Source organism: Hyperoodon ampullatus (assembly GCF_949752795.1).
Source record: "Hyperoodon ampullatus genome assembly, chromosome: 14".
NCBI lineage: Eukaryota > Metazoa > Chordata > Mammalia > Artiodactyla > Ziphiidae > Hyperoodon > Hyperoodon ampullatus.
Genome location: NC_136927.1, coordinates 24,982,467 through 25,007,331, shown reverse-complemented (window position 1 = coordinate 25,007,331; position 24,865 = coordinate 24,982,467). Strand labels below are relative to the sequence as shown.

Sequence of the window (24,865 nt, the reverse complement as noted above, 5' to 3'; positions counted from 1 at the left end):
GGTGTATGTATATATGTGGCTGCCAGGTTGACAGGGCTGGACTGTAGTGGATTCACACGTCAGCTTTGCTAAGTTATATCTCCGTATGCAGCTTGGGCCACAAGGGACAGTTGCACAAGATCTGGAAGGAAGAAGTGAAGTAGCAGCTGCATTCTTTTCACACTCAGAAAGTCAGTGCAGGGGCATTGAGCTCACGGTCCTGACCTGCTGGCTTCCCTTGTTGGCAGGGACAACAGCTCCTCCAACACCCACGCGTCTTTGGTTGGTCCTCCCACCTACATCCGTGATGAACAGCTTCTCTCTGTCTTCATCCAAGCTATCCACCAAATGATAATCTAACTTGCAAATAGGTCAGAATCAGGTACACAGCACCATGTACTGTCTAGGGTGGCAGACTGCAGATATCCTAGTATGAGAGTAGAGGAAGTGAACATTTCCTGAGTGTTTACTACATGCCAGGCATTTCCCATACGTTATTTAATTCTCACAATAATCCTGCAAGCTTGTAACTTTTACTGCTCCAGTTTTACAAACGAGTAAACTGGGGCAGAGAGAGTGTTAAGTAACACGTAGTTTTAAGGTGGTAAAATTAGTACCTAAAGCCAGACAGCCTGATGCTAGAACCCATGTTCTCAGGTTCCAGAGGAGTGTGCATCTCTCCAGAGCCTGTTCTTCAGAGCCGTCATCTGTGATCCTTTCGGCCACACTCTTTGGGTGTGGTTGTTGGGCCATTTCCCTTTGAACAGACCCTTGTATAATGACTGTATGTGCCAGGCCTGGTTCTAAGCACATTGTGTGTATTTGATTGTGTATTCCTCAGAACAGCCCTGTCAAGGAGGTGCTGTTTTCACGTCCTTTCAGATTAAGACGCTGAGGCACAAAGAGGTTAAGTCATTTGCTTAAGACTCCACAGGCTGCATGTAGAGGAACTGGGGTCTAAACCCAAGCAGCTTGGCGCTGGAGTCTGTGGGCTGAAATGGAACATACACACTGTTGTCACTGTTGTCATTTGTCAAGAATGACTTCGGTGAGAAGCTGTTGAGGGTTCCTCCGTCTTGTGCGTGGAGACGTTTTGTCCTCAACATGGAATCTTGCAGATTTAGCTCTGCAGTAAATGAGTGTACTGACCAGCTCGTTTGGAATTAAATTCCAAGCAGCTGTAAACAATAAATATTTTGTTTCCAGTTATTTTTGTAGCAATATCAGAAGAAGAGAATTAAGGACCAAAACTTATGGGAGTTTTAAATATTTTTTGCTAAGTTTTTATTTGTGATTTATGTTTCCAGTTATTTTTGTAGCAATATCAGAAGAAGAGAATTAAGGACCAAAACTTATGGGAGTTTTAAATATTTTTTGCTAAGTTTTTATTTGTGATTTATGGGAAAATGACTTCCTGGGAGACAGTTTTTTTTTTCATTAAAAAAAACACCATCTTGTGGATGGACCTAGAGTCTGTCATACAGAGTGAAGTAAGTCAGAAAGAGAAAGACAAATACTGTATGCTGACACATATATATGGAATTTAAGAAAAAAAAAGGTCATGAAGAACATAGGGGTAAGACAGGAATAAAGACACAGACCTACTAGAGAATGGACTTGAGGATATGGGGAGGGGGAAGGGTAAGCTGTGACAAAGTGAAAGAGCGGCATGGACATATATACACTACCAAACGTAAGGTAGATAGCTAGTGGGAAGCAGCCGCATAGCACAGGGAGATCAGCTCGGTGCTTTGTGACCGCCTGGAGGGGTGGGATAGGGAGGGTGGGAGGGAGACGCAAAAGGGAGGGGATATGGGAACATATGTATACATATAACTGATTAAATTTGTGATAAAGCAAAAAATAAAAATAAAAAAATAAAAAAAATAAAAATAAAAAAAACACCATCTTGCAACACCTTTAATAAATCAATCTTCAGTGTAAGTTAGGTGTGTTTTCATAGCAACCAAATCGTGAGAACATTTGGCAGCTAAGAGACAGTAATGCTGTTATGATTGTGTTGCCACGCCAGAAGCTGCCATGCCAGAAGCAGCTACACAGTGGGGCCTGCAAAGTGTGGTGGCAGAACCCGTGGCAGCCGGAGCTGAGTGGCTGAGCTGCTCTCTCTTCCTCCAGCTCGATTATAACTGCTTCTCTCACGCTGCACACACAGCTCTACCCTGCTCAATCTCTTTGTTCTTGTAAAACCACAATTTTGTAAAAATCATGAAATGACACAGCTACAGAAGACTACATAAAATACATGTACGGTCTGATTAAAGTGTACACCCTTGTATCTGTTGACCAGGTTAAAAAAGAGAACATTGCCACTGCCCAGACACCCCATCCTGTCCCCTCCCTGCCAAAGGTAACCATGGTCTGGCCCTCACCGGGGGCTACTTCTTCTCTTCCTTGTGGTTTTCTTACTCAGTGTGCCTCCTTAAACACTTGGCTTAGGTTGTTTGGTTTTGCCAGATTTTTGATTCGCTTTTGCTTTTTTCCCAAATTTTTATTTTGAAAAATTTCAGACCTACAGAAAAGTTGAAAGAATAGTGTAATGAATACTAATATGCCCTTCCTCTGGATTCACCAATTGTTAATATTTTACCAAATTTGTTTTCTTTCTCTCTATATAACTGTATGTATATATTTATACACACACATACATATGTGTATGTCCTTTATATATGTGTGTATACATATACATGCCCTTTAAATGTATATATATGTGCGTGTGTACTTATGTGTGTATATGTGTATGTGTGTATCTCCTCTTTTTTCTTTCCTGAGCCACTGAACCATTTCAGAGTAAGTTGCAAGCATTATGGCCCTGCCCCCTTAAATTCCTTAGCATGTATCTCCTAAGGACGAGGACATTCTCCTGCATAGACAGAATTATTGCATCAAGAAATGTAACACAATACTCTTAGCAGATGTGTCGTTCATAGTCAGATGTCCCCAGTTGTCCTGTAGTATCTTTTAGAGCTTTTCTTACTTTCATCCAGGGTCTAGTCAGGGATCGGATTGTTCATTGCACATCCATGTAGTCTCCTTTGATCTAGAACTGTTCCCCAGCCTTTTTTGTCCCTAATGATATTGGCAGTTTTGAAGACTCCGATGCCTGTTTTTTAAAACAAACTTCTGCATTGACGTATAATATGCATAAATAAAAATGCACGAATCGTAAGTGTACATTTGAAGAACTATCACAAAATGGACACATCTACACAGCAGCACCCAGATGAAATGGAATGTTGCCAGCATTCCCGAACCCTCTTGTGCGCCCCTCAGTACTACTTACTCCCTCCTCCTGCAGGAACCGCATCCTGACTTCTGGCCCCATCAACTGTTTTTGCCTGTGTTTAGATGTCATATAAATGGAATCTGCAATATGTACTCGTTTGGGGCTGCTCCTGTCACTCAATATCATGCTTGTGGGATTCATCCCTGCTGCTTATGGTTGTAGTTTGTTCATTTTCACTGCTGAAAGGTGTTCTCTGTGTCTGTACTGCTGTCTCTCTCTCTGTCTTGTTGGTGGACGTGTGGATGCTTCCCATCTTGGCTCCTACAGAATGACTGTGAACACGTCTGTGCCATATCCTGGTGACACTTGCATGCACTTCTGTTGTGTAAACAACCATCCAGGAGTGGGAGTCTTGAGTCATAGAGTATGAGTATCTTCAACTTTAATAGACAGATAATACCAAACAGTTTGCGAATTTACCGACTTTTCCTCCCACCAGCAGCTCCTCACTGCCCCGCGTCCTCAGGGGCGCTGTCAGTCTGTCTGATTTTAGCCACTCTGGTTGGTGTGTGGGGTTTCTGTTGGTAGCTTTAACTTGTGATTCTCTGATTTGGTTTGCGTTTCCCTGGTCGAGTGCCTTTTCTTACGTCAGCAGCCCATCTGGTTTTGTTCTTTTGTCAAGTGTCTGAGTTTCTTGCCCATTTTCCACTGAGTGGTCTGGTTTTGTTTTGTTTGGTTTTCTTATTGATTTTTAGGAGCTCTTTATATTCAGGCTACTGGCCCTTTGTCAGTTATAGTGAAGCAAATGCCTTCTCCCACTATGGTCTTGCCTTTTTACTGTGAAATTGCCATTCTTAGAGATCAGAATGATTAAATATTGGCAATTTCATGTGGTTCAACCTAGTATGAATTTTATCAGTCTTTTTCTTTGTTAGGTTACTGCTTTTCTGTATCCTGTTTAGGAAACCTTCCTCGACCTCTGAGGTCATGAAATTATTCTTCTCTTTTGTTTCCTAAATACTTTATTGTTTAGCTTTTCAAATTTATGTCTATAATCCACATGGAATTAATTTTTTGTGTGTATTCTGTGAGGTAGGGGCCAAGTTTTCATGAAAAAACATGAATATCTAACCGAGCACAGTTTTATCAAGGTGTAAGTTACACACCACAAAAATCACCTCTTAAAAGCGTACACTTGGGGCTTCCCTGATGGCACAGTGGTTGAGAGTCCGCCTGCCGATGCAGGGGACATGGGTTCGTGCCCCGGTCTGGGAAGATCCTGCATGCCATGGAGCGGCTAGGCCTGTGAGCCATGGCCGCTGAGCCTGCGCATCCGGAGCCTGTGCTCCGCAATGGGAGAGACCACGACAGTGAGAGGCCCGCGTACTGCAAAAAAAAAAAACAAACAAAAAAAAAACGTACGCTTGACTTATTTTTAGAAAATCTACAGCATTGTCTAAGCATCACCGAAAGTTGATTTTAGAGCATTTCTATCACCCCTCAGGCCCATCATGCTCATTTGCAGGCAGACCTGCTCCCAAACCCAGCACCTGGGTATTCACTTTCTGTCTCTGGAGATTTGCCTTTTGTAGACATTTCATATAGCTGGAATCATACACTATGTGGTCTTTTGCATCTGGCTTCTTTCACTTAGTGTCCTGTCTTTGAGGTTCACCCATGGTGTAGCGTGGATCAGTGTTCAGTTCCTTTTTCTTGCTGGGTCAAGTTCTTTTGGATGGATAGACCACAGTTTGTCCATTCACCACTGATGCACATGTGAATTATTTCCACATCTCGGCTGTAACAGATAAAGCTCCTCTGAACATCTGTGTACAGGTCTGAGTGTGGATAGATGTTTTCATTTCTCATGTGTAGAGACTTGGATTGGAATTGCAATGTTGTGTGGCAGTTCCTTTTTGTATAATTTTATTTTTCAAATTGTCATTTGTAAATTGATATTTTAATTTTTGTGTACAGTTCTATGAATTTTAACACATGTATAGATTTTGTAGCCACCAGTACAACCAGGATAGAGAACAGATTCACCTCCACCCCTCTCAAACCTTTTCCTGTGTTGACCCTTTATAGACCCCACCTCCTGCCCCCACCCTCCCCCTGGAAGCAACTAATCTCTTATCTACCCCTGTAGTTTGCCTTTGGGAGCATGTCACTAAAACGGAACCAAACAGTATATACACTTTTAAAACTGATTTCTTTCACTTAGTATAAGTTGTTGCATCTTAGTTGTTGCGTGTATCTGTGGAACCCTAACCCTAACCCTAACCCTAATCATTCCTTATAATGCTGAACGGTATTCCATCCTGTGTATCTAACACAGTGTGTTTATCCATTCACCCACTGAAGAACGTTTTAGGTTGTTTCCAGGTTTTGGAAATTATGAATAGAATTGCTGTAAACATCGTATACAGCATTTTGTATGAACATAGGTTTAATTTCTCTAGGGTAGATAGCCAGGATTGGAATTGCTGGGGCACATGGTCAGTGTATGTTTAGCTTTATAAGTAAGTGCTGCAGGTTTTTCCAGAGTGGTTGTACCATTTTGTGTGGCCACCAGCAACATATGAGTGTTCCCATTGCTCCTCATCCTCATTAGCACTTGATATTATCAGTGTTTTTCATTTCAGTCATACTAATAGGTGTGTAGTGATATCTCATGGTTTCAATGTGCGTTTCCTAAGCAGCTAATGATGTTGAATATCTTTGCGTGTGCATATATACCAGCCCAGGACTTTGGGGTTGGCTGTAAAGGAAGCAACAGATATCCAGTCTGAGCTGAGCACTGTTCTTGAAAAGGCCATCCTTTTCCCATGTTCCATAGTGTTGCTTTTGTCATAAATTGTGTCCATATGTGTGAGAGTCTATTTCTGAACGATTTGCCATTTCATCCATTTGTCTGCCCTTGTGTGGATACTCCACTATCTTAACCGCTGTAGCTTTGTAAGACCTGTTGGATTCCTGTAAAACAAGCTTTCCTCTCGTTTTCCTTCAGGACATGTCGTAGAAATGGAATCGTACAATACGTGGTCTTTCGTGATTGTCTTCTTTCATTTAGCATGAGATTCAAGATTCATCCATGGTGTAGCATGGATCAAAACTCCATACCGTTTTTTTTTAACTCCATACCGTTTTTTTTTTGTTTGATTGTTTTTTGCGGTAAGCGGGCCTCTCACCATTGTGACCTCTCCCGCTGCGGAGCACAGGATCCGGTCGCACAGGCTCAACGGCCATGGCTCACGGGCCTAGCCGCTCCGGGGCATGTGGGATCGTCCCGGACCGGGGCACGAACCCGTGTCCCCTGCATTGGCAGGCAGACTCTCAACCACTGCGCCACCAGGGAAGCCCTCCATACCGTTTTATGGCTGAATAATATTTTGTTGTATGTATAGACCATCAATTCATGGACCTTTGGGTTATCTCCACTTTGGGGCTGTTATAAATAATGCTGCTATGATATTAGTATACAAGTTTTTTTGTGGACATGTGTTTTCATTTCTCTTGGGCATTTACCTAGGGGTAGAATCACTGGGAACTCATATGGTAATTCGAACATCATATGGTAATTCTATGTTTAGCATTTTGAAGAATTGCTGGAGTGTTCAGCTGCCTCATTTTACTTTCCCATCAGCAGTGTATAAAGATTGCAGTTTCTCTTCATCCCTGCCAACACTTGCTATTGTCTTTTTTATTTTTTTTAAAGCTTTGAAAAAATTTTTTTTATTTTATTTATTTTTGGCTGTGGTGGGTCTTCGTTGATGTGCGCAGGCTTTCTCTAGTTGCAGCGAGTGGGGGCTACTCTTCGTCGTGGTGTGCAGGCTTCTTATTGCAGTGGCTTCTCTTGTTGCAGAGCACGGGCTCTAGGTGGGTGGGCTTCAGTAGTTGTGGCTCTTGGCTCTAGAGCACAGGCTCAGTAGTTGTGGTGCATGGGCTTAGTTGCTCCACAGCATGTGGGATCTTCCCGGACCAGGGCTCGAACCCATGTCCCCCTGCATTGGCAGGCGGATTCTTAACCACTGCACCACCAGGGAAGCCCTGTCTTTTTAATTATAGCCATCCTAATGGGTGTGACCTGAGATCTCACTGTGGTTTTGATTTGCGTATCCCTGATGGCTAATGATGCTGAATATCTTTTCACATGCTTTATTGGTCATTTGTATGTCTTCTTCAGAGAAATGTCTATTCAGACCTTTTTGCCTTTAAAAAAATAAAATTGGGTTGTTTGTTGTCACTGTTCATGGTGCGAGTTCTTCACGCACTTCTCCTCCAGGCGTCCACAGCACATCACACTAGTCCACTCTCCCGTCCCCTCTCACTCTGCCTTCAAAACAGTCTTCACTTTGTGAGTTGATTAATTAGCACATCAACTCATCTGTTCATTCATTTATTTATATATTTATTCAACAGATACTTAAGTGCCTCACTTGTGCCTTTGCTCTTCCATTGCCTTGGAGTGCTGTTCTGGAAGAGCCAGCTCCCACTGCCGTTTGTCTGGCTGGTAGCACTGTCACCTTGATGACTCTAGATATTCTCCCTCAAGAGCATCTATTCCAGCCTGAACCTCACATCCTGACCTGACATCCTCTCAGCCGCAGCCAGACATCAAGAGCCCTGCTGTCCTGCCTCTGCTCCTGCCAAACCAAATACACTCCCTTCCCTGAAAGCCTACAAACGGTTATGTCTAGTTTTTTTCTTCTTTCTTTTACAGAAGAAGTTTGCCTCCTTCTGATAATGCCCAGTCCCTTCACTTGAGTTATGGGTTCTATCTTCTGTCCCCTTTTCAGCAACGTTGCCCCTCTAGCTGCCTTCCTTTTCCTGCACCTTTAATCTCTCTGGACCACTCCCTCAGTCCACAACGTTCTCTAGCATCTCCGCCCTGCACAAATCCCCCCAGGATGCCACATCACCCCATTTCTTTGCCACACTTCATGACCAGACTTTTCCAAAGGACTGACATGTGCTTTCTCCACTCTCCACTCAACCCATCCAGTCTGGCCACTCAGGTGCATCCCTACTTGGCATGGCACTGCCAGTCTCCATGCTACCAAACCCAGGATCACTTCTCAGCAGCATTCAGCACAGTGGCCCATTCCTTCTCCTTGAGATACTCTCCTTTCTTGGCTTCCTCAGAATCCTGTTCGCCTGGCTGTCTTCCTTGGACTTCTTTGCTGGGTCCCTCTCCCCCACCATCTCGTGACATCAGAGGTCCTCAGGCTTACTTCCTGGCCCCTCCTCTCTCGTCGTCCTCTCCATGGGTGTAGTAGCGACATCCCTTCTCTAGTCTGAATCTCCCCTCTGATTGGGACGGTGTGGCTGCCTCTTGGACGTCTTCATTTGGGAATTTCACAGGCATCTTACAACTAAAGAGTCCAAAACTGAGCTTCTAATCTTGCCCCCCAAACGTTTACCTGCCCTGGTCGTTCTCAGCCAGGGAGTAAGGCAGAACCTGGGGAGTCCGCTTTGTTTCCCTTCCTCACCCCCACGTCCAGCCTGTTGGCTTGTCCTGTTCAGTTCTGCCTGGACGTTGTATCGGGAATCTGCTTGCTTCTACCCTGCAGTCATCCTAGGCCAGGCTGCTCTTACCCTCTGCCTGGGTCACAGCAACAACCTCAGGACAAGTCCCGCTGCTGCTCTCGACAGCTCCCAGCCATCCACTACCCGCAGCCAGCCAGGATCTGGGTATGATCTTGGAAGAGAAATCAGACTAAAAATTAGTGACATTTCAATAAAGTCCATAGTCTAACTAACAATATTGTACCAACGTTAACTTCCTTTTCTTGATTATTGTTCTGTTTGACGTAGCATAAGACAACAGTAACATCAGGACAAGTGGGGTGAGGAATAGAAGGGAACTCCTTTGTACTTTATTTGTAACTTTTCTGTATGTCTAAAATTACTTAAAATTACAAAGTTTTTAAAAAAATTAAAGTGGAAAAAAAGAAAATTGGATTGTGTGCACCCATGCTTAAAACTACACTGAGGCCTTCCAGGGGCCCAGCGCCAACTCAGGCTGCTCCCGACAGCTGCAGCCCTGCCTGCTGCTTCAGCCTCACCCGGGCCACCCTCCTCCCCTACTTTGCTTCAGTGAGGTGCGGTTTATTGTTGACTCCCCTACTTCTAGTTCCTTGGGGTCAGGGACAATTATCTGTCACGCTCACAGTTTTGTCATTAGCGTTCACTTGGCATATAGCAGGTGCTCAGATAGAATCCGTAGATGAGTAACTTTTTGTGCCTATTGTGTAAAAAGGAAAGTTTACTATATAGTTCGAGAAGGTACAGTACTTTCAGTACTTTGTTCTGCAAATGGACCACTGCTGTAGGGGTGTGGTCAGCTCTTGCCGCGTTTGAATGCCCTGTGTGCTAGGCCTTCAGCTGGGTGCTGTCGGTACTCAGATGAGTAAGACAGAGGCAATGTACGGTACTAAGAGCATTTATAATGGGCCTAGCCTCATTCTTGGCAGATTTCAGGAGCTCATTATTTGCTGAAAGAATGAATAGGATATGTTCCGAAATCGTTTCCTTTTAAAATTGCTGTGGATACACACACACTCACATGTTATGTATACAGTTTTGTAATAGATGCACATACAGCACTGTGGAATTTTCAGTCTTTTTATTCATTTATTTCTTTATATATATATATATTTTTTGGCTGTGTTGGGTCTTCGTTGCTGCGCGTGGACTTTCTCTAGTTGTGGGGAGCGGGGGCTACTCTTCATTGTGGTGTGCGGGCTTCTCACTGCAGTGGCTTCTTTTGTTGCGGAGCACGGGCTCTAGGCACCTGGGCTTCAGTAGTTGTGGCTCGCGGGCTCTAGAGCGCAGGCTCAGTAGTTGTGGCACATGGGCTTAGTTCCTCCACGGCATGTGGGATCTTCCTGGACCAGGGATTGAACCCGTGTCCCCTGTGTTGGCAGGCAGATTCTTAACCACTGGGCCACCAAGGAAGTCCCTTCAGTCTTTTAAATATCCTTCCAGCTGGTTTTCTCTTGGCAGGGGGAGGTGTGGGAAGAGAACTGTGGAACTTCTGGCTGCTTGTAGGGCAAGAGGCCCTGCCGTGGCCCAGCAGCCACTTTCCCAAGCTCCCCCTGCTGTGTCCTAAGGCGGCTTGATGCAAGACCACGCAGCAGGAGATTGGTAGAGGTGTTTTGGGTGGTCTCGGTGATGAAGGGTTATGTATGGTCCATGAATTTAATTTTATTCAGGAGTGTAAAGAGGACATTGCAAATGAAGTATGCAATAAAAATGGGATAACACAGGGCCATTGGGTCTGATCAGGTTGAGAACCCATGGTTCACCATCTAGTCTCCAGAAGGTGTCATTCTGGGTCCTCAAGGAATTTAAAGTATTTCAGAGAATCCAGTGGGAATGCCATGTTTCGTGATGATCCCAGATGAGGCACAGCTTTACGCTGGGACCTGCCCTCGGCGTGGAGGCCCGCTCCTGTGGTGCCCGGCAGAAACTGTGCCTGGATGTTGGTGACACAGGAGTTTCTGGGCTGTCACCAGGGACCAGATGTTTTCACTGCATTCGAGTCAGGAAGGCACAATATGCAGATCAGTCAGCTGCAGGGGTGAATTCCTTGACCACGGTGGGCAGCTCATGGGAACAGGGGGCAGGGGTGTGGTCCCCAGGGCTCCCTCCTCTCTCTCATCCCGGGTGATGTCACAGCACCCCAAAGCCCTCGATCATGCAGACACTGGTGGACACTCAGACAGCAGGTGGCAGGGCGGAGGGGACCTGGGAAGAACAGAAAGAGAGGGGAGGTTGGCCGAGGCAACCAGTCAGTTTATCTGCTTCACATATTTGCCTGGGGCTGGGCCTCAGCAGAAAGGCCAGTACAGTGATACCGCTCGTGAGACGCCTTCTCCTGCCGCCTTCTCCGGCCTGGCCTTGGTGGTTTGTGCCAAATCCATTAACATCATGGCCACGTGCCTAGTTCAACATTCAGGCCAGTGGAGACAGAGAACCCCCACGAAATGGTAATTTGTTCAGTGGTGTGTTTTACTACATGTGTTGCTTTTAATGGGTGTAAAAGATCAGAGAGCTCAGTGTTCGTTTTACGGACTGCTTTTAGGAATCATGCAGTACAATTTAAAGTGTATAAAAAGTGGAAAATAGCACGTCCGGAGCCTGTGCTCTGCAATGGGAGAGGCCACGACAGTGAGAGGCCCGCGTACCACAAAAAAAAAAAAAAAAAAAAAAAAAAGTGGAAAATACAGCATGTCTTAAAACTATTGATATTAAAAACATTTTTAGGAATAATACATCTCAAGCAAGGTTGAACTATATACAGATGAGCTCTGAATTAGGTTTTTGAATCAAATTTTCAAACCATTTTAAGTTTTTATTGGAAAATGTTCAATCTTTCCAAGCTCTCCTGTTTTCTTTTTCCTTTTTTTAAACTTATTTATTTATTTATTTATTTATTTATTTATTTATTTATTTATGGGTGCGTTGCTGCGTGCAGGCTTTCTCTAGTTGCAGTGAGCGGGAGCTACTCTTCGTTGCAGTTCATGGGCTTCTCATTGTGGTGGCTTCTCTTGTTGTGGAGCACGGGCTCTAGGCACTGTGGGCTTCAGTAGTTGTGGCATGTGGGGTCAGTAGTTGTGGCCCGCGGGCTCTGGAGCTCAGGCTCAGTAGTTGTGGCGCAGGGGCGTAGTTGCTTTGTGGCATATGGGATCTTCCTGGACCAGGGCTCGAATCCGTGACCCCTGCATTGGCAGGCAGATTCTTAACCACTGCGCCACCAGGGGAGTCCTCTCCTGTTTTCTTATTCTTAGAGGTTGTCTACCATTTTGTTTGCTAGAGTATCTATTTCTACCCTCTTTTCCAATTGGCTACTCCTGCTCTTAGTGTACAGGGTAGTTTGCCCCTCGTCTTTGCTACTAAATGTCATCTATAATAAATAGAAGTTCATGCTTATTGGTTTCACATTTAGTTTTCCTCTTTGCTCCACTCATTCTTTTTTTTAATGGTTCTTATACCTCTTCTCTAGTTAGTAAAGATGAGAAGGAGCTTTCTGTTGCCAATTCATTCCTGTTTCCCAATAAGGAAGGATCTGGATCTTCACTGTTCATTGTGGCAGCAGTGAGCCACATGTAGCTATTTAAAATTTGTTATAATGAGTAAACATTAGAAATTTAGTTCTGGGCTTCCCTGGTGGTGCAGTAGTTAAGAATCCGTGTGCCGATACAGGGGACACGGGTTCGAGCCCTGGTCCAGGAAGATTCCACATGCCGCGGTGCAACCCGTGTGCTACAACTACTGAGCCCGTGCTGTAGAGCTCATGCTCCACAACAAGAGAAGCCAATACAATGAGAAGCCCACGCCCCACAACAAAGAGTAGCCCCCACTCGCTGCAACTAGAAAGCCCATGTGCAGTAACAGAGACCCAACGCAGCCAAAAATAAATGAATAAATAAATTAAAAATAATAGTTTAATAATATTAAAAAAAAAGAGAGAGAGTCCACCTACCAATGCAGGGGACACGGGTCCAAGCCCTGGTCCGGGGAGATCCCACATGCCGTGGAGCAACTAAGCTCGTGCGCCACAACTACTGAGCCCGCACTCTAGAGCCCGCGTACCACAGCCACTGAGTCCACGTGCTACAACTACTGAAGTCTGTGGGCCTAGAGCCCGTGCTCCACAACAAGAGAAGCCACCACAGTGAGAAACCCGCGCACCCGCAATGAAGAGTAGTCCCTGCTCACTGCAACTGGAGGAAGCCCGTGTGCAGAAACAAAGACCCAAAGCAGCCAAAAATAAATAAATAAAATAAAATAAATTTAAAAAAATAGAAAAGAAATTTAGTTCTTCACTTGTATGAGCCACATTTCAAGTGCTTGGTGGCAGCTGAACTGACAGCCGTAGGACATTTCTGTCATCAAAGACAGTTCTCTTGGACAGCCCTGGGCCACATTCTTTACACCCCCCCAATAGTCCACTTCCTGTATTATCTCATCAACCCCCCGAAAGCCTCTTCAGCTTTCTGGAACCGCCTGGAACCTTCTCCTCCAGCTCCTCCCAGCCCAGCTGTGTATGGCTGAAAAGTCAGGTGGAGCCGTACTGCTGAGCCTTTGACCTGATTGGGTTGAGTCAGCCTGGTTGGGAGTTCTTCCCTGGGACCCTCTGTCCATTTCTTCATTTGGGAAAGTGGCAGGCATATGACCTAACTACAGCAGTCCCAAGGGTCTTTTTAACCAGGGTAATGGAATTGTCACCTCTCAGGCTCGTTAACTCACAATTTGAGGAGCTCTGTATTCCTCTCATCTCCCTATTTCGTTTTTTCCATTTCAGTGTGATCTTTGTGGTGCCTGGCCTGCCATGTTCACTGAGTTTGATTTCTTTGACTTTTTTCCAGCAACTTTTCTTCCATCCTTGAGCTCCTCTCCTGATTTTTTTTTTTTTACTAGTCTTCACAAGTTCCATTTCATTCTTTTTTTTTTTTTTTTTTTTTGCGGTATGTGGGCCTCTCAGTGTTGTGGCCTCTCCCGTTGTGGAGCACAGGCTCCAGACGCGCAGGCTCAGCGGCCATGACTCACGGGCCCAGCCGCTCCGCGGCATGTGGGATCCTCCTGGACCGGGGCACGAACCCGTGTCCCCTGCATCGGCAGGTGGACTCTCAACCACTGCGCCACCAGGGAAGTTCCCCCATTTCATTCTTAAATGTATATTTATGATGTATTCTTTGAATCAGTGGTATTTTTGCGTTCAGCATGTCTTTACCCTATTGATTTATCATATTTCTTTCTTATTTTTAACAGAACACAGAGTTTATCATTGGTGTTAACATAATACTTGGAGGTTTTCTTTTTTGAATCATGGTGATATTTATTCAGTGGGACATTTCATAGTGTTGAAAATAAATGAATGTGGATCACATGTATCAGTATGGATGATTCTCAAACATATTGCTGGACCAAAAAGAACAACTTTCAAAAGAATACTTGTAAAATGATGTCATTTATGTAAAGGTTAAAAAAAACACATATTAATGCTGTGTATTATTTAGCATTACATACGTATGTAGTGAAAATTTAAAGAAACACGTGGGGAGGAGCCTGTCGCCATGGTGTTCTGGATAGTTCTGTGCTCTGTGTGGGAGGAGGGGTGTGGTGGGGAAGGCCTGCAGGGAACCTGGATGGTACAGGCGACCATCTGTTCCTTAGACTGGAGGGACTCTGAGTCTTCAGCTTACTTTTCCTTACATGTTACTATGTCTAAAATATTTTGTAATAAGTTCAAAACTTTATGCTTATTTTAAACATAAATAAGAAGATTCAATATAGAAAGTGAATTTCCATAATCCTGTTGCCCTGTTAATATTTTGGTGTATTTCTGTGTTTTTTTTCTGTAAAATGTTTCAGTTTTATTGAGTTATAATTGACAAATAAAATTTTAAGATATTTAAAGGGTAGATTGTGATTTGATATATGTATACATTGTGAAAGGATTCCCTCATCAAGTTAATTAACACATTCATCATCTCACATATTTATCTTTTTTTATTTTCCAGTGGAAACATCTAAGTTCTATTCACTTAGTAGATTTCAGTTATATAATACAGTGTTATCAACTGTTGTTACCACATTTTACATTAGCTCCTCAAGCTGTATTTCTGTGTTTTTAAAGTGGTCTAGTGTTATTCAGAATAACACTTTGATTTTTTCTTGTTTCTTTCCCTGTGATACTAGGTGCTCTTCATGCCTGCTTCTCTCCAAGTACTCAGCTATGTGGTTTGGGGCCAGCACCTCTACGGTGCAGGGACCTGCTTGCTGGAGTGTCTGCCCCTCCTTCCTGGGGAGTCTGAATCCCTGGCCTTCTGCCCGCATCTGCCTCTCCTTTAGGGTCTTCCTCACTCTCCGCCTTTAGACGGGGGACTCCTCAAGACTCATCCACCCCCTTCTTGCGAATGAGGGGCTGTTGACTGCAGCCCCAGGTCACGTTTTTATATAAGTCACATCTCTGCATGTCGATGTGCCCCCTGGACCGTCCCTCGACCTCTTCTCATATGTGGGCACTCACTACTCACTGCCTTGGTTTCACTTTCAGTTTTGCTTCTGCGAGAGTCTACAACGTAGCTGTGATTTTCTTGAGGCAGGAATTACAGTGTGAGGCTAGAGAGGGAGAGGGGACCACCTGGCCGGTGACCCCCGAGTGAAGGGATGGGCCCTTGACTTCTTGTCTGATGCCCAGCAACACTTTTCAGGTTCTTAAGAACATACCACACAGACACAGCTTTGATTCTCCTGAAAAAGGTCTAAGATAGACCACCTCCAATGCTGAAATGAAATTAGAGAAATGAGATATCTAAGAAGATATTGCTTCTTGGTCAGAAAGGAGAGATTTGGGTTTCCCAGTTCTATGGCTCGAGCAAGTCTGCCTATGGGAACAAGAAAATGCAGTTTGGGAAATTGTTTCTGGCAGTGTTCCTGCCGGTATGCAAAGCACTCATCAAAAGAGAGAAAACTTTGATGTGACCTGAAAACTGGTTGACTTGGAAAGTGAGGAAATTCGCAGCAAGTGTGTTGACTGTGCTGGAAATGTGATTTGGGAGCCAGCCAGAGTCTGGATAAACATTTCCACGAAGGAACAGGTGGTAAAGGCACGGTTACTCCCAGGAAAGGCTAGTCAGGAATGGTAAGAGTTGTGGTTTTTGTTTTTGTTTTTGTTTTTTTTTGCATAATATGAAGTTTCCGGGTGAGGTTGTCTATGTTGCCTTTCTTCTCATCTAAAGATGCTCCCAGGAAGTGTCGCTGGTGGTGGTGCCCCTGCCCTTTGCAGGTGAAAGTCCTGGTGGGTGAGAGGGGAGCAGCAGTACTGGGGCAGCTGGGAGAACCCCGCCTCTACTGCGTTGTGGTGGGACTGCAGCCCTGGTGCTCTGGCAGCCTTGCCGTGCAGTGCGGTGAGCGCTTGTCATCTGGGGGGGAATCGCGTTGGTGATCTAGGAAGACAGCCTGGGTGTCGGGCCAGCTCTTCTGGACTAGCCTGCAGCAGTGAGTGTTGCTAATTTGATGATTCTTGGAGATATCTCCTGAAGGTCAAACTTTTGTTTTGTTTTGTTTAATCTCTCCCAGACTTCTGAACTCATGCCATGTTGAATTTTTAGTTCTTCAAGGTTATTTAGCCTTATTTCTTATTTATATGTTTTTCCATCCTAGCTCTACTACGTTATCTATTTCCAAGCCTTTATTTGAAACATTGTTCTTTTACCTGCTACTGCCCACTCCTTTACTTTGAATTCCCAAGGATAGTGTATTTCTTACTGTTTTTTTTTTCATTTGTTCTCTGAATCTCAGGACTGTTACATCTTGATCTTTGCATAGTTTTGTTTTTTAAAAACAGCTTTATTGAGGTATAATTAATGTACTGTACAGTTCATGCTTCCAAAGTATGTAAGTCAGTGGTTTTTAGAGTATTCACAGTTGTGCAACCATCACCACAATCTAATTTTAGAATATTTTCATCACTCCTTAAAGGAACCCTGTACCATTAACAATTGCTCCCCATTCCTCAACCCCCAAACCTCTGGCAACCACTTGGCTACTTTCTGTGTCTGGATTTTTGCCTATTCTGGACATTTCATATCAATGGAATTATGTAGTATGTGGCCTTTTGTGACTGGCTTCTTTCCTGTAGCATCCTATAGCTTTATTTCTATTTTTGATGTATTCCCTTTCTTTTGGCTTCATTTTTCAATTATTTAGCTGCCACCTATTCCCAGATTTTAAATTGAGTCTTTCATTTATCTTCTTTCTAGAATCTGTTTTCCATTGTCTATACTGTACATAAATCTGCCACTCTTAAAATTAATTATTAATTAAAATTTTTATTTATTTATTTATTTATCTATCTATCTTTGGCTGCGTTGGGTCTTCATTGCTGCGCGCGGGCTTTCCCTAGTTGCAGCGAACAGGGGCTACTCTTTGTTGTGGTGCGCAGGTTTCTCATTGCGGTGGCTTCTCCTGTTGCGGATCACGGGCTCTAGGCGCGTGGGCTTCAGTAGTTGTGGCATGTGGGCTCAGAAGTTGTGGCTCGTGGGCTCTAGAGCGCACGCTCAGTAGTTGTGGCACACGGGCTTAGTTGCTCCACGGCATGTGGGATCTTCCCGGAGCAGAGCTCGAACCCGTGTCCCCTGCATTGGCAGATGGATTCTTAACCACTACACCACCAGGGTAGTCCCTAATTATTAATTTTTAAACTGTTAGTTTAACTTAAAATCTTAAAATTAACTATTATTTCTCAATTCTCCGGGGAAAAAATACGGTCTGTGGCTCCTCCTGTAATTGCTCCAGATGTGACCTGACGTGCTGTCTTGTATCTGATGACCACTCTCTGGGTTAACATTTGGTGAATAACAGTTTATTAGTTGTTAGTCCGTCTCAGTTCCCGACACCCTTCCTTCTAGCCGTCTTGTTTCATAGTCTCTTCTGATTATTTCAACTCTGTTGTATACAGTATTCCAAGATAGTTATCATAGACCTTCACTTTCCTTTTGTTTTCTAAAACTCACTGTAAAAACGCCTTTTGTCACTTGCGAACATCCCGCCAGCACACAGACTTGACTTCACATGATTCTCTCTTCTTGTCGATGCGTCATCACTTACTAATTGTTCTCTTCCTCACTGCCAGCCTCCCATCCTCCCATGTAATTCTTTATGAATATTACTTCATGCCCTTCCTTAGTCTACTCTGAGTTACTCCTGAGTGTTCCTGAAGATGCTCTAAGGAAAAGCATTAACTCATTAAATCCTCACAGCAGCCCTTTGAAATGGGGTCACCATTAGGTGACTGGTATTTCCATATTGGGTTACGGTTTTCATCTGCACTGTTGCTAACACCAGAGCATTCCTTTTTCCTATCCATTTCTTTCAACACTCAGCCCAGGTCCTCACCCTTAGTAGGTACTCAATAAATGTTTCATTTGCTGGGTAAGTGAATGTGTGAATGAGCCAATGAATAAATGAGTTGGTTAGTACCTGGCAGACTGTTTCCATAAACAGCCAAATGCTACCTTTCAAAGAACTCGTTTCATAGTTTTTGAAGGCCTGGGTATTAAACCCTAATTTGGGAGTTTTTTAGAGGTGGGAGGAGTGGGTCTTTGAAGGCAGTTACACTGGACTCTCTCAGTGTTAGTTCTGAGCATTGAGCAGGGTAGCCCTTATTCATGTCAAGTAGGAAAGTTCAAAAGAAGACAGCTCAGGGGAACATGGTCACGAGGTGACTGCCCAGTCACTCACCTTTGGCCGTGACATGTACCCATTCCTGCAGAGAGATGGAGGCTGGTGCAGAGGATGCCCGCCACAGGAGCAGCTGTGGGGTGGGCGTGCGCACGTGCATGTTCTTGAAAGAGTCTGTTGGTTAGGCTAAAGGTGTAGTCAAGATCAAGCCACTCAGGTGTGGTGCCCACCCTTTGTTTCTTTCACCTGCTTGGGTTAGTCCGTCTCGTATTTTACTGTTTGGGACTTCACTTTTTGAGAAGAAAGTTAAGTTTCACCCACAGCCATTTGCTGTTGGAACTTGTGATTTATTGTCAAGTGTTGGGACAACCAGGACAGATCACCTCCGTGTGATTAATTGTTTCACATAGGAGCAGAGAGGACTTAGGCCCATCCAGAGTGTTTTGATGTTAACAAGGTGGAAAATGCTTTTTTTTTTTCTCACCAGAACTTTTGGCCTTCCTAAGCAGAAGCAATAGATAATTATGAAATATCATATCTATAGTTTTTAGGCCCTGGTTATTTGGTAGATTAAGATTGAGCGCTTTTAACCTTTATTTTCCATATTGACTGACTACATTTTAGTTTAAATAATCCTCATGCTACTCGTCCATTACAGATATCATTAGAAGGAAAAATTCATTACAAAGTGAATAAGTTTTTAGACCCTTTGATTTGTGAACCGGCCCAAACTGGTTGCCTCCCTTATATTGATTGTTTCAGATCATCAGTGATGCAAGCTCCCAGGCGTTTGCTATGTCACGCTGCTAACTGCCAACACACCTGCAGACATTCTTTCCTTCCTGATTATTCTATTTCTGTTGGGTTGACACTCAGGCCCTTGGTTCTTGGATTGAGGGTATCACCCTCCAAAGCAAGAGTTCTGCAGAAAAAGACCGTGATAAAAAGGCCAGAATAGTCTTTCTTTTCCAAAATGGACTTTGGCACTCACTCAAATTACACTCGGCTCACGAAAACTAAACCCAAGTTGTGTGCAAGGCTCAGTTTTTCTCCTCGAAGAATTGATGCTATAGTTAAGACTGTTAACCACGTCAGCCTCCCGGGCACACACAGCTGCAGACGACACCTCCGTGAGACAGGAGCTCATGGGAACCGTCTTCCCCACTTCTCTACCTGCTGTGAAATTAAGCCGATGAAAGACATCCGTGCCAGTGAGGTTTAAAGTCAATTACCAGGAAAGAATATAAGAAACCTTATTAATTGTTCTCCTGTTTACACTATACTTAGCGAAATAAATAATCTAGCTGCCTTATTTTGACTTTCTGCTCTAAAAGAGCCATTCTAACGAACTTGGACCCCAAGGTCCATGTGTGTCGTTACTCATTAAATCCTTATGTCTTATGACCTCTCCTGACTGCAGCCAGTCACCCGGCCCTGATACGTTCCCTGGGACCTTTCATATCCGGTCTGACTTTATCATTACTGATATCACTCCAGTTTTGGCAAAACATTTCACTTTAAATTTAACTTTCCATATTGAAGCATAAAAAAAGTTGCTTAATTTGTTCACCGATTTTTTGCTTGCCATGGACACATCTGTGCGTTTGTCCTTTGGAACACTCGCATTGCTATGTTACTAATACAGGTTGATTGTTAGGAGCTACCCAAAGAAAAATTCAAGTTAGGAACAAATTTGGAGCAGTTATTGATTTAACAGTCCTGCAAATGCTTTTGTACATAGAAGGAGCATAAAAAAGACTCACAGCGATAAGCGGGTCAAACACCCACATTGATAATAATAGCTAATGTTACTGAGTTTTTACTGTGTGCCAGGCACTGCCGTGAAGGCTTCATGTGTGTTAATCATTTAATCCTCGAGTCAGCCCTGTGGGGTGAGTCCTGTTCTTAGTGAGATGTGGAGCCATGAAGTATCTCACTGCATCCTGTTTAGGAGGGACAGAAGCCTTCCAGGGCTTCTCCCTGGAAGCCACACGCCCTTACCTGTCACACTCGTGCTTTCCGTGGAAGCCTTGCCTGTTGCCCCTGCACTTCAGAAGGAGTAGGTTTCACCATTATTTCCCACCTCCCTTGTCCCTTGACTCCCTCACCACCCACTTGTGGCTGGCGTTTCCAGGGCTCCCTGGCCTTTCCTCAGCCTGGTGCCTGCTCGTTACTCCTCCTCACCCCTGTTGCCCCCAGAGTGAAGGCTCCTGGAGCTGGTCTCCCTGGTGCCCTGCACGGACTTCAGCTCCTCTCTGCCCCCCACCTCGCTGCCCCGAACATGTTCTCTGTTCCATCCACACGACACTCACCTCCATCCCTCCACTCTCCCTGCCAAAGGCTCCCTTTCTGGAGTCCGGTTCATCGACTATTCTGGTGACACCCACAGCCTGACCACGCTGTCCAGCCCCTGGTCCTGGTGGCCTTCGCTGGGCTGGCCTCTCCTCATCTTGTAGCCCTCAATGTGGAGGGGACTTCACCCAGGAGGCCTTCCCAAACCTCTGAATCTTTGTGAGTTACACCCTCCTGTGCTTCCTGGTCCTGGACCGGGTAGGCGTACCCACCTGCTGCCGAGATCCCCCTGCAGGAGCCGCCCTGTACAGGGAGGGTCACGGCTGCCGTGTTCACGCTTGTCCCCTCAGCACCCTCACAGTGCATGGTAAACAGAGGCACTTAATAAATGTTTGAGCAATTAGTGGCAACTCAGTAGTCACAATTCAAAGCAGCAACAACAAACCTCAGGGGTGCCCACCCCAAGGCAGGCATCAGAGCCTGTGCTGCGGAGCTGGCTCCATGCCCAGGTGGAGGGTGCACTCCTGCTTGGAGGACTGGCTGCATCATCATCATGTATTCGTGGCCCTGTGGGGCTGCAGGCTCAGCCCTTTCTCTTCTGTAGTTGTCACGCCTCCAGGAAAGGCCTCCTTCACCTGCTCTTGCCCGAGGAGCCATACAGGGAGGGGATAAGTGGTTCCCTGACTGAGGACCCCTCCTGGGTGTGAGAGAGCTGACTGGGAGCAGGGCCCAGGGGTGCAGAGCCCCAGGCAGGTGAGCCCCGAGCTGCCGGCCTCCCCATGGGAATGCAGTTCTGGGGTCAGGGCCAGCTACAGACATGACGGAAAACCTTCCCCTGCAGCCTCAGCTCCTCACCCCTGCAATCCAAAAATGCCCTTCCTTTGTCTATTCCCCAAGGCAGCCCCTGCAGCAGCTGCGGGTGTTCTCTGGGCCCCCCTCCCCACCCGCTGCAGGTGACTTATCTGCCACACCCGGGAGTTCGAGAGGGACTAGTTACAGCAGCTCCAGGGACCAGGCCTCTTCATGCCCTGGTTGGGTGAAGCCAGGGATGAGATGCCACGGCAGGTCAGAAATAGGGCTTTTCTCTCCTCAGCCCACAGAGCTTGTGTTTTCTGACTCTCCCAAGGCGAAATGATAAAATCAGCTCAGTGTTTTCTGTAACAGAGTCTGAGAAATTCTCGCAAAGCTGCTTTTACCCTACCGTTGTATTCTAGTTCACACTTCCCTTTCAAGTGTATACATGTAGCTAGTCAGAACTGTGATTGATCCTATACATAACTGTGATTGATCCTATATATCATTTGGGATGTATATTTTTGGTTGGAAAAAATATATGGAAGTTCAGGACCTTAGTTAAGAGTGAGCATTTAACAACCTCCTTTGGGGTCAGTTAGCATCTAAAATTATTTATCTCAGTCTTTGGATCCCACCTGTGATTTGGCTATACTCCTGGATGTCTCTAGGTGTCCTGGGACTCTTGCCAAATTCTCTGAACGGTTGACCTAAAAACGTATGCTATACAGTATTTTATAAGGAGGGAGGGAGAGGAAGAAAGATAAAGTGATGAAATGGTGGTTTAATTATAAAATGATTAAAATTACTGATTAAATAGTCCCAGGGTTATTTGCTTAATTAATTTTAGAGCATTTATTAAATATGTACTGAGTGCAAGAAACTGTATGAATCCAGCAGTGTAGACACATGTCACCTCTTGATTGGGTCTCTCAATGATGGCTTTTCTTTTCTTTTTTGTTTTTAAATGTACTTTATTTTCTTACATAGCGTATAGAGTCTTTTATTTTTTTAAGATTTTTTTTTGACATGGGCCATTTTAAAATTCTTTATTCAGCGTGTTACAATATTGCTTCTGTTTTATGTTTTGGTTTTTTGGCCACATGGCATGTGGGATCTTAGCTCCCTGACCAGGGATGGAACCCGCACCCCCTGCATTGGAAGGCAAAGTCTTAACCACTGGACTGCCAGGGAAGTCCCATGATGGCTTTTCTCTACCACCTTCTGCTGAAGCTTAAACTCCTTAAGATGGGAATCCTGCTTTGTTCTAATTTTATTCTCTGTGTACAGCATACACCAGGCCTAAAATAAATGTTTATTGAATAAATCACATTGTCACTCCCTTTCATAAATTCGTAATCTGGTTAAATTCCAGTAAGGACTAACAACGGATTTCTTTAAATAAGGCTTGCTTCTTTTTCAGAAAGCCCTTGAGTTCCATCTGGAAAAGCTGCTCCTTACTCACCTCCCAGCAGATAGTCCTGTACACCAGGAGCAGCCCACCTGTTACAGCTCCTTAACTCTATAGCATATATTGTTACTTCAGCCTTTAATGGGGACTGTAAAGTTGTAGGTTAATAGTCCATTTAACCAACTTTTTTTTACAGTGGGGATTTTGTGAGAGAATAAAATTCACATAGACTGCAGCTTGACAAAAAGCTGATGTTCTGGGACTTCCCTGGTGGCGCAGTGGATAAGACTCCGCACTCCCAGTGCAGGGGGCCTGGGTTCAACCCCTGGTCAGGGAACTAGATCCCACATGCATGCCACAACTAAGAGTTTGAGTGCCACAACTAAGGAGCTGGCGAGCTGCAACTAAGGAGCCCTGGAGCTGCAACTAAGGAGCCCACGTTCTGCAACTAAGGAGCCGGCGAGCTGCAACTAAGGAGCCCACCAGCCACAACTAAGACCTGGTGCAACCAAATAAATAAATATTTAAAAAATAAAAAAAGCTGATGTTCCTGCCGTGTGAATGTTTGGATCCAACAGAAAAGAGATACTTGTTAAGTCTGAATCGAGGGAGGGCTTAGATCCCCCGCTGGTGCACATTCTGGTCTCCCTTTTCATGGTGGTTGCCAGTCCCTGACGTAGGTAACATGGTCTGTAGTCACCCTCACATCTAGACTGACGATTATGAATGTCGGCGACTGGTATTTACAGATAGAAACAAACCCAAGAAATGTATAGGGTCTGCACTCAGTGGGCTCTGCTGCCGTCAGAAAGAGGCCATGTGACCCTTCCAAGGAAGGACTTTTAAACCCTTGTTTCAGCCCCAGAAGATGAAGCATGCAGCCTCCATTCAGAGAAAACACAGCGTGAATACATGGTGTGTTTTGGAGGCAGTCGTTCTCCCTGAGGCTGCGCGTCTCTGGAAAGGTCATGGGAGTAGTAGTAAAATATGACCTATTCTCATTTTCACTTTACTCTCAACTTTCTAGGAGCGTGTCCTGCGTAGAGAGCAAGACGGAGCTACGTTTCGACCAACGCTGGTGTCCACCTGTGCTGACTGTAATTTTTATCCATAGGTTTGAAGACATACCTGATAGCGGGTCAGAGAGCGAAGGAGTCTCATTGCAGCTGTTCAGAGGCCTTGCTTTCTGGCTTTGAGGTCATTGACGGCTCACAGGTGTCCTCAGGCCCTAGGGGACGGGGGACAGCATCGCCAGGGAGTGTCAGTGACTTGGCGCAGACTGTCAAAACCTTTGATAACCTTAAGGTTAGTTTTTTTTTTTTTCCTAACTTCTAAAACTTGATACTAATTCTGCAGTAGAACATGTGAAATAAAAAACAGCCTTCGGGTCTGTGGCAGACGACTTGGAATGCCCTTACATTTGGTTTTTATGATTTTTAAATTTAGTATAAAGTTAGCAGCATTTTGCATTTTTAATATCTTTGCTTTTTTTGACATATGCACCTCCATTTTCTTTCTACACTGCATAGAGTTGCTTCTCACTTGAGTTACTATTTTCTTTCTCTGCAGCCTATGATGTCTTTTGGGATTTCTGAAAGCTAACGATAAATGATAAGAGTAAAGGTGATTCTCCCAGCATCCTTGCTTGGAGGGCTAGTTTGTATCTTATTTCAGAGACCACTTTCTCAAATACTCAAACATCTCTTGAAATTCAGTGTTTTATGATTATTTTAAATCTTGTTGGTGTGGGTGAATCTTGTACTGTAGCTCATTGGAAGAGTACAGGCTTGCCAAGAACATTATAATATTTCATCACTGGGACAGAGATATCCTGGTGGCTGCATATTGGGTGCATTTCCGTCCCAATAAACTACCAGGGAATTAACATGATGGACCCTGGGCATGCGAAATCACTCTGGCATGTGAGTTGTTCCTCAGATTTCACATTTGAT

General features: G+C 44.6%; 1 protein-coding gene across 1 annotated transcript in view; it reads left to right on the top strand.

Annotated features, from left to right (window-relative positions):
- Positions 1-24,865, top strand: part of ADCY9 (adenylate cyclase 9) — a gene marked incomplete at its 5' end in the record, with an annotated part of 124,964 nt that overhangs the window by 55,300 nt on the left and 44,799 nt on the right. Inside the window, one exon of the mRNA XM_079718319.1 lies at positions 24,028-24,218. Coding sequence (XP_079574445.1) covers positions 24,028-24,218 — 191 coding nt within the window. The remainder of the gene's footprint in view (positions 1-24,027; positions 24,219-24,865) is intronic.